Raw genomic sequence first — 9,357 nt, 5'->3', positions numbered from 1 at the left:
CATCACCGGATTGGTTGACACTCTTCCAAACGTACTATAAAAAGGTACTTCTTGTCACAAAAAGGACGACTGAAATCATTATTATACTATTCACTCACTCTGCTCTCAAGATCTCTCTGAACACTGACTTGAGCGTCGGAGGACCTTTGGCCGGCACCACACCGGTGCCCTTCCCGCTCACTTTTGTGTATCTGTGCAGGGTGCTCCGAATACCATTCTATCTCATTACTCACCAGTCGGACCCAGCTACCCGTTCCTGCCCCACTTCGACGTGTCATCCGCTCAGTGGTGGGTCAACGGGCCTACGTGGTTCGACTCGACGTTGACTGCTCTACCATTTTTGGGCATCAACAACCATCATCTTCACCACCATCTTCAACCTTCCACCACCACCATCTTCAACCTTCATCTTCCACCTTCCACCACCACCATCATTAACCTTCCACCCTAGATATAGATTGTTGTTTTAAACAATCCCACCCGTTGGCTCCACCCACTTATACCACCATCTTCAAACAACACTCCACTCTCTTCTACCACCACCACCATCTTCAACCAAACCCTAGACATAGATTGTTTCTGTAAACAAATTCATTGTATCCAAATCACCTACTTTTGACAAATGGACAATCATAACGACAATTTGGAGTCATCAAATGAAGTAAGTTTGAGTTCTTTTTTTGAGTTTTTATGAAATTTTTCGCGGCTGAAAAACTGTGAGTTCGCGTTTTTATTCGTTAAACTAGTACCGAAATATACTATATATTTCGGTGGATGGTCACCGAATAAATGTACATATTTCGGTAGGTATCCACCGTTTATAAATGTAATGTCAATTTTTCACACATTTGTTCGGTCGATGTCCGTCGAAAAATGGCAATATATTCGGTGGTTTGTCACCGAAGTTTATACAACCGTTCGACAGATAGCCACCGAATGAAAAACGTATAGTTTTTTTAATAGTTTCATTCGGTAGGCAATTGTCGAACCATATTGGGATATTCGGTACTTATCCACTGAATATATATGATTTATTCGGTGGTTTCCCGTCGAATACTGGGACACAACTACTTTTTTTTCCCGAATGGCCAACGTATAATTGTTTCATTCGGTAGTTAATTGTCGAACTTTGTTTGTATATTCGGTACTTAGCCACCGAATATATGTGATATTTTCGGTGGTTTCCCGTCGAATACTGGGACAAAAACAAATTTTTTTTTTTTTTTTTGCTGAATAGTTGAAGGAAGATGCAAGTGGGTGCTTCCACCGAACTCAGTATAGTTGAAGGAAGATGCAATTTTGACTACACCAATGAATTCACAACAGCGGAGGTAAACATTGTTTGTATGGCCGGGAATTATGATTTATGCATACCTAAATTTGAACTGTAAATAATATATATAATTGTCATGTGTAGGTGTTTCAAAGTAAGGATTCAATGGTTAGTTGGATTTGTGTACAAGAAAAAAGGAACAACATGGTAATTGTCATTAGAAGGTCTGATGCAGGCGGAGTTCGTGGTAAGAGAGCTTGGATCAAATTTGCTTATGAGAGAAATGGTCAATATGAGCCAAATAGATCAAGAAAGTCAACAAAGTCAGATTCAGGCGACCAAACATCCGATGCTGCTAGCCGTAAGCAACCGATTTCTGATGACTCTAAGGACACCCGTTCGAAGAAATGTGGATGTCCATTCTCGTTGAAGGCGGTGAACACTGGATGTGGTGATCAATGGAAGTTGGAGGTTGCATGTGGAGTGCATAACCATGTAGTTTCAGAGTATATTGAAGGGCATTCATTCGCAGGCAGATTAACTGAAGAAGAGAATTCATTGTTAGTGGTTTTGTCCAAGACTTTGGTGAAACCGAAAGATATATTGAAGACCATAAAAAATAAGAATCCATAGAATACATCAATAATCAAAACAGTATACAATGCCAGGCAAAAACATAGGGTCATCGAGAGGGCCCGTAGATCAGAGATGCAAGTATTGCTAACTAAGCTGAGAGAACATAATTATGTTGAGTGGCATAGAAGTTCTGGTAATGTTGTGACTGACCTGTTGTGGACTCATCTTGAGAGTGTTGATATATTACGTGCATTTCCGCATGTACTGATAATGGATTGCACTTATAAGACTAATAGGTACCGTTGGCCACTTTTTGAGATTGTGGGTGTGACTTCCATTAGCATGACATTCTCTGTTGCATTCGCTTATATATGTTCTGAGAATGAGGATAATTATACATGGGCTTTGGGTAGAGTACGGTCTTTATTGAATGATGACTGTCTTCCTAACGTGATTGTCACAAATCGGGAACTAGCACTCATGTCTGCAATCCCTAAAGTGTTTCCTAGTGCCAGACATTTATTGTGTAGATGGCACATTAGCAAAAATGTGTTGAAAAATTGCAGGAAGTTGTTTGGTACGGTTGACCATTGGGAGAAGTTTAATGGTGCCTGGAATTGTTTGGTTGGATCGGAGAGCGAGGATGAGTATGTGAGTCGTTTGCGTGACATGGAAACCAACTTTTGTTCATATGCGGGAGCTATTGAGTACATTAAGGATAGTTGGTTGATACCTTATAAGGAGAGGTTTGTGGCTGCATGGACAGATGCTTGTCGGCACCTTGGTAACACCACTTCGAACATGTAGTCTATTTTTGTTATCATTAACTTGTTATATGCTTAGACACACATACTAACTTCTTGTTACGAATAGGGCTGAAAGTGCACATTCAAGGCTAAAGAAGGAACTTGGCACTAGTCAGCTTAGTTTTGAGTTATCATGGCAGCATATTCATACATTGATAGGGTTGCAGCATACACACATTAAGGCATCATTTGAGAAAAGCCGTTGTTTTATCCAGCATAGTGTCAGGAAACATGAAGAGATGAAGGAATTGTTAGGCTATGTATCAGATACAGCATTGAATATAATTGGTTGTGAGATAAGGAGGTACCTTCACTAACTAACCTTCATTCTACGCATTAAACACTTATTTAATTCGTACCAATAATTTATTCATTTCTTTCATATTGTACAGGGCTAAATGGATTGGAGGTGCCTTACCATGTGATTGCACCATTCGTCGGACACACGAGTTGCCATGTGAACATGAGATTTTGTCGTATAGACGACGTAACCGGCCTATTCCACTTGACTCCCTTCATCCTTATTGGAGAAAGTTGGATTACAATAGGGAACCGAAGGTCACAAAACTCTCAGATCCTCCAGTTAATGCCACAGTAGATAAACTAATAAAATGGATGGAAGAGCAAGATACAGACACCCAGAAGCACATAAGTTTGAAGTTAGAAGAGATCATGAATCCAAGTTCCACTACTCTTAAGAGAACCACAAGTGAAGACCAAGACTAGGGGCTGCCCAAGTAAAGCTGAAACCTCTACTAGGCATTTGCCATCCGCATTTGAGTACGTACTTTCCGGTTGTGACAGTCATTCACCCTCACCGTCCATTGGCAACGTTGGCTATAGCTCGCCAAAGAAGAAACTAAAAAAACGGGCCAACAAAGTGAAGACGAGTTCGCTCATTCCATTTGCTCAGCCACATCGGTATATAGACTAGTTTCAACCCATCATGAGACCGTACATTTCTGGTGTAACCAACGTCTTACCAGATGGTAATTGTGGATATAGAGTTGTAGCTGCAGCTATGGGCTTTGGAGTGGATGCTTGGCGAAAGGTACGCATAGACTTATCTAGGACACTGCTACATACACCGGTTTTGTTTGAGTCAGTTTTCCATGTGCGCGAGCGAGTTATGGAGTTTCAGAGGGTACTTGATTATTTTGATGACACCCCTGCACCCAGAGATCATTGGATGACCATGCCCGAGATGGGATATATTATCGCCACATGTTATAGTGTAACCGTAATCCATTTATGTAGATCGTTATGCCTTACGTGTCTCCCACTATATGCACACTCAGAAGCACATCAGGACGTTGAGCTCCGTGAGATTTGTATTGGTTTTGTCAACCGTGATCATTTTGTACAGGTACGGCTATAGATTGTGTAATTGTAAATTTATAGTAGAAAAATTGTCATTATTAAGTTATTCACTTAATTAATATGCATAGGTACACTTGTCCCCTGGCCATCCTATGCCACCTATTTTAGATGATTGGCATAAACATGCCGACGCGTATGCCGCACGTGGTTGGTACATTGGATATCAAAATCGCCTTGAGGAGTTCAAGCGAATTAATGGTGACGTGCCTACGCTGGAAATTGTGTCTCTTGATAATGATTGAATTTCAACTTAATTAAACCTAGTGATTTGTTTTTAACATTTATGGCGTACGTACCATGTATGTGGGATGATACTAACCTTTATTAGATCTTGACTCATGCATAATATTATCATAATATGTGGTTATGAAGTTTTTGTCCCTTTCAATCATAATATGTGGTGCTCCAATATTTGTTCTGATTGTTTTTATACAATTTCAAAGTTACTAAATTAAGATGCTCCAATCTTAGCCAAAATAAAAAAACATAGGGTCCTAATTACAAATAACCCTCATAATTAGTCATTAATTTTTGGCCCTTGTGTTCATTATAATACATGCTACCTACGAATTATCATGCCACTATTTTCTTACATTTACCTAAAATCAACTTGTCCATAATCCATGTCTGCCAACCAATTATAATTCATGTCCATAAAATGATAGCCATATCAAAAAAACTTTTGAACATGAAAGCGAGTGATCACTGCCGAGTGCGGCGCTGGTATGTCATTGTGTTGCTCAAGTGTGTGCCCTCCAAGATATGTTGTAGACTGTCAATCGCCCTGTAAAGGTGAGAGGGACGCCTTGTTGCCCCATCCTCGCCCAATGCCACAATAGGGCGAGTGATATGCAACATACGGTCAACACAGTCCTATAAGTAACAAAATCATATATAAGCAACAATTTATATACCATGCCAAAATATAAGCCAATTTGAGCCTAAATAAACAATTTTCGCCAGCAATTTCAAATTTAAGCCTTTTGATCCATACCTTGCCAAATCTTGGTGCCACGGTCCTGTGGAGGTCAAATGCAGTCCTAAGTGCCAGATTTTGGATGTACGGATGAGATACATAATGGAACAACTGGAGGTAGCCGTCAACGGTGTCGGATGGAGCCTTCACTGCTACACTACGACTATCTTCAGACAATAAGTGGTCCAGCCACCTCTCCTACATACTATCAAAGTACTCGTAAAAGGATTGTACGATTGTGCATAAGCACCTCGTCCACCACGCTGAGGAGCACGTGGTGCAGGGGGGATCGTTTGTACCCGTCCAAATTGCCTCAAGACTCTCTCGGGATAATACGGCTCCACAATGTCGAAACACTTGATCAATCCTGTGTAGAATGCCACATCTAGTAATTGATGTTGTTGTCTACTGGATTTTTAGGGTTCCCATATAACCTGAAGAAAGAAAAAAAACAAAAAAAGTTAGTATCAAATAATTCATCCAAGAGCAACGAATGCAAAATTAAGTCTAATTTTTCATTATCACTATAAATATATACCTCATCCGCCTTCAAAACGTCAAGTCGTTGTCTCAGTTTCTGCACATCTTCACAAGTTCTCCCGGTATCCCTCCTCAGAGTCCATCGGAGCGCACGGGGGCTACTCTCTAAGTAATTAATATCATAGCCCAGACTAACAATATGGTGCATATGCTCATACACCCATGCCTCAAACAAGGTCATATATACACACATTTGCTTAACCTTAGACCCAAAAGCAACACCTAACTGCCGATATAGGAAAGATAAGGCCCCTGCACCCCATGCATAATGCCTAGTGGTGTCGAGATTAGTAAGTAATCTTAGATACTGGACTTGTACCCTTGTGCCAATCTTATCGGCAAAAAGGGTACATCCCAATAAGAACAATAAATAGGCTCTAGCAGCACACGTCACTAGCTCATCATCATCTATATCATACACATGGCCAAAACTCGACCGTAACCACTCGAGACGCACATACTCACCAGAATAGTCATCCAACTCCGATGTGACATCTGCCTCACTCACCCCTAAGTATGTTCTCAATAACAAATTTGATGCAATATGATCATGAGGGGGTGTAGAAAGTGATAAACCCACAACCAGAATTCCCAAAATGTTTGACACATCTAGTGTGATGGTCATCTTACCGAATGGCATATGGAAAGTATTAGTCTCAGACTGCCACCTCTCAACAAAGGCTGAGACCACTACCTTATCAACAGTACAGTACGAGCATGACACCAGTGGTCCGAGCCCAGATCTAATCACATACCCCTTCACATTGTTATTATCATTTCTACTCCACAAGTCCCATGTGCGCAGCTTTGTTGTTTTGGACATGCATCTTAGGGGCTCACGTTCCTATTTTCAAAAACAAGCCACAAGTCAATTACAATATTGCAAACTATATAGTTATAAAATTTTAAATTATATAAGTCATTATGTATAATCTCTAATACCTCATTTTTCCAAATGGAGGCAGCAATGTGACTGTTGAAGCTCCTAAGCAATGACATATCAGTGGGACCTCCAGGGAAAGGCCCATCTGGATCATTGTTGTCATCTTCTATTACAGTCTCTTTCGGCTGGACATCATCCCCCCTCTCTTGGTAAATAGTTTTGCCCGTTTTCCTACGCCTCTTTGAAGCTGAAGGACGTGTTCGATCTTCATTTGCAGCACCACCTCTAGAAGATCTACCTCTACAAGTTTCGCCTCGAGAAGATTTACCTCTAGATGCCCCTCTCTTATCCATACCTATATTCAAAAATTGAAATCATGTTTAGAATACAGAGAATATAAGTTATCATGAAATATAGAATAAGAGAAAAGTGTATGTAAAAATATTTTATATTCATGTCATTCGGCAGATGTCTACCGAAAATTTCAGATCCATTCGGTAGATGTCCACCGAAATATTAAGATCCATTCGACAGACACCCACCGAACATTTAACAAAGTTTCGACAGATGCCCGTCGAATGGAACCAACAACAGTTAAATCAATATATTCATTCGACAGAGACCCACCGAATGACATTTGATATTTCGGAGGATATCTACCGAATGAATGTAAATAATTCAGAACTTAACTACCAAATTCAGAAGCTGAAGGACGTGTTCGATCTTCATTTGCAGCACCACATCTAGAAGATCTACCTCTACAAGTTTCGCCTCGAGAAGATTTACCTCTAGATGCCCTTCTCTTATCCATACCTATATTCAAAAATTGAAATCATGTTTAGAATACAGAGAATATAAGTTATCATGAAATATAGAATAAGAGAAAAGTGTATGTAAAAATATTTTATATTCATGTCATTCGGCAGTGTCTACCGAAAATTTTAGATCCATTCGGTAGATGTCCACCAAAATATTAAGATCCATTCGACAGACACCCACCGAACATATATCAAAGTTTCGACAGATGCCCGTCGAATGGAACCAACAACAGTTAAATCAATATATTCATTCGACAGAGACCCACCGAATGACATTTGATATTTCGGAGGATATCTACCGAATGAATGTAAATAATTCGGAACTCAACTACCGAATGAATTTGTAAACACATTTCCACCAAATTCTATTCAGAAGTATACTGTCGAATATTTTGAAGTAATTCGACAGTATACTTCCGAACAAGTTAAGAAATTTCGGCACACCAGTACCGAATGAAATTTGAAATCAGATCCTAATTTGCAGACACCCACTTTCAAAATCTCATTCTAATTTCTCTAAAATATCAAATATCTGTGTAATTGGAAGACCAAATATATATATTAATGCATTACACAACCCTAAACCCGAAAATTTCAGTGTTGACAAAGAGTGACACCGAGAGTGAGTAAGGGAGAGTAAGAGAGAGAAAGCAACCACCTGAAATTGCAGAGGAGGAATCAGCGGTGGAGGGAAGGACCGGCGACGGCGGGGAGGACCGGCGACTGGTGGTGTGTAGGCGGGGGTCGGGTCTGCGGGTAGGCCAGGGGGTGGGGTCTGCGGGTAGACCAGGAGTGGGGTATACTAATGGTGTGTTTGTTTGGGTGGGGTAGGTGGGTTTAGATAGTAAAAATGATGTATTTTGTGAAATTAAAGGTATTTCTGTCATTTTAGGGTGGTTAACTCAGTAGAAATTAAAAAAATTTTAAGTGTAGATGGTGAACTAAGCAAGGGTTGTCAACTCAGCACAAAAGGGTGGTGTGCATGCCCCCCCTCTACATACTCTTTCATCTGGGAGCAAGAAGACTCAGAAAGCAAAGTAACATAATATACTTGGAGAGCATGGACAAAAAAACAACAGAAGCAAATATTTTAATAAATTAAACAAGCTCACTCAAATAGAATCAGACAGACAACCACCTACCCAGAGCTCACTCAATCGCTTACTGGGGTTTACAAATGAGAATATTTTACTTTTTTTTTTTTATTGTTAAACAAAGTCAAAACATCAAACCATAAAAATTTTCACAATGAATAAACAAAACCCATAAAATAAACCTGTAACACTGAACTGCCATTACCTTATTTTTTCCGATCCCTCCCAACCCAACTTGCTTCATTGAATCCCTACTTTGAATTGAAGTTGGAGGTTGTTCCTTGCTTGCAAATCCCATCTCAAAATAAATTTTGAGCATTACTGAAACAAATGAAGGAGAATTAATACTTCTGCTTGATTAAAAGCCTGAAAGGGAAAAAGAAAAAAAAAAAAAAAAAAAAAAAAAAAAAGAAGATTGATCGGGATTGAAACATCACCTTTTAGTCGAGGACCAAGACGTTGTGTGTCTGAGTCGGATAGGGAAAGGTGAGATGACACTTAACAAAGAGAAGTTGGAGATTGGGATCGATGGTGATTTTGGTTTAAAGGGTATGTTTTTTGAGGGGAGAGAGAGGTGGTCTGAGTCTCTGAGAGATGAGGAGGTGGTGATCGAGGGTTTGGGTTTTGGTACTTCTAGCAAGGGTTCATAATGCCATTAGATTTGTGAATTCATTTTCTTTTTTCTGTATAAAAAAAGGAAAATTATTTCAAATATATTTTTTCACATAGAGGAAGCCTATCATGGCATAGGGAGAAAAGTGGTCAGAAGCCTTCTTAATTTTGTCTGTCCGAATTGTACTATAAAGTGATCACACTTTCAAACAAGCAATTGATCGTGAGCGTGCCAAAACAGGAAATGACTCGTCCTTTTATCTGAGAAATAAAAAATGAGAAACCAATTCCATTAAAAGTCAAAGAGATGCCTTCATAAAGTGTTTAACAAATGATATGATTTATGGCAAAAAAAAAAAAAAAACAAATGATATGATTTAATTTTGTAGCAGCAGCTCA

At 39.6% G+C, this 9,357-nt stretch overlaps 3 protein-coding genes and 1 long non-coding RNA gene across 4 annotated transcripts; 2 read left to right on the top strand and 2 right to left on the bottom strand.

The window, feature by feature from the left end:
• The first annotated feature begins 1,477 nt into the window (after nucleotides 1-1,477).
• On the top strand, nucleotides 1,478-3,381 carry LOC147291664 (PKS-NRPS hybrid synthetase cheA-like). The gene is made up of 4 exons (XM_086235997.1): nucleotides 1,478-1,833; nucleotides 1,942-2,595; nucleotides 2,723-2,959; nucleotides 3,048-3,381. Exons 1-4 carry the CDS (start codon nucleotides 1,478-1,480, stop codon nucleotides 3,379-3,381), a joined length of 1,581 nt encoding a protein of 526 aa, XP_086092123.1.
• Nucleotides 3,382-3,601: 220 nt separating this feature from the next.
• LOC147291663 (uncharacterized) lies at nucleotides 3,602-4,277 on the top strand. The gene is made up of 2 exons (XM_086235995.1): nucleotides 3,602-4,021; nucleotides 4,104-4,277. Exons 1-2 carry the CDS (start codon nucleotides 3,602-3,604, stop codon nucleotides 4,275-4,277), a joined length of 594 nt encoding a protein of 197 aa, XP_086092121.1.
• A 491-nt stretch (nucleotides 4,278-4,768) lies between these two features.
• Nucleotides 4,769-5,901, bottom strand: LOC147291662 (uncharacterized). The gene is made up of 3 exons (XR_015121558.1): nucleotides 5,550-5,901; nucleotides 5,030-5,445; nucleotides 4,769-4,908 (listed from the first exon to the last, which is right to left on the bottom strand). It is a non-coding gene; the product is annotated as an uncharacterized LOC147291662 (long non-coding RNA).
• Nucleotides 5,902-5,944: 43 nt separating this feature from the next.
• LOC147291661 (uncharacterized) lies at nucleotides 5,945-7,245 on the bottom strand. Its single transcript, XM_086235994.1, has 4 exons — nucleotides 7,128-7,245; nucleotides 6,494-6,789; nucleotides 6,060-6,395; nucleotides 5,945-5,959 (listed from the first exon to the last, which is right to left on the bottom strand). The coding sequence occupies exons 1-4, from the start codon at nucleotides 7,243-7,245 to the stop codon at nucleotides 5,945-5,947; spliced, it is 765 nt and encodes a 254-aa protein (XP_086092120.1).
• Between the last annotated feature and the right edge of the window lie 2,112 nt (nucleotides 7,246-9,357).

This window comes from Dryas octopetala, chromosome 3 (genome assembly GCF_963921425.1).
Source record: "Dryas octopetala chromosome 3, drDryOcto1.1, whole genome shotgun sequence".
Lineage (NCBI taxonomy): Eukaryota > Viridiplantae > Streptophyta > Magnoliopsida > Rosales > Rosaceae > Dryas > Dryas octopetala.
The sequence above is the reverse complement of the archived record's forward strand: the minus strand, read 5'-3'. Positions and strand labels throughout refer to the sequence as shown.

What these genes read in the sequence shown, in the direction of transcription:
- LOC147291664 (XM_086235997.1), top strand. Translation starts at nt 1,478, where the DNA reads ATGGTAATTGTCATTAGAAGGTCTGATGCAGGCGGAGTTCGTGGTAAG. An exon ending in TTGATACCTTATAAGGAGAG is followed by an intron (nt 2,596 to 2,722) that starts GTTTGTGGCTGC and finishes TGTTACGAATAG; the next exon opens with GGCTGAAAGTGCACATTCAA. An exon ending in ATTGGTTGTGAGATAAGGAG is followed by an intron (nt 2,960 to 3,047) that starts GTACCTTCACTA and finishes CATATTGTACAG; the next exon opens with GGCTAAATGGATTGGAGGTG.
- LOC147291663 (XM_086235995.1), top strand. Translation starts at nt 3,602, where the DNA reads ATGAGACCGTACATTTCTGGTGTAACCAACGTCTTACCAGATGGTAAT. An exon ending in ACCGTGATCATTTTGTACAG is followed by an intron (nt 4,022 to 4,103) that starts GTACGGCTATAG and finishes TAATATGCATAG; the next exon opens with GTACACTTGTCCCCTGGCCA.
- LOC147291661 (XM_086235994.1), bottom strand. Translation starts at nt 7,245, where the DNA reads ATGGATAAGAGAAGGGCATCTAGAGGTAAATCTTCTCGAGGCGAAACT. An exon ending in TCCTTCAGCTTCTGAATTTG is followed by an intron (nt 6,790 to 7,127) that starts GTAGTTAAGTTC and finishes TTTTGAATATAG; the next exon opens with GTATGGATAAGAGAGGGGCA. An exon ending in CCTCCATTTGGAAAAATGAG is followed by an intron (nt 6,396 to 6,493) that starts GTATTAGAGATT and finishes TTTTGAAAATAG; the next exon opens with GAACGTGAGCCCCTAAGATG.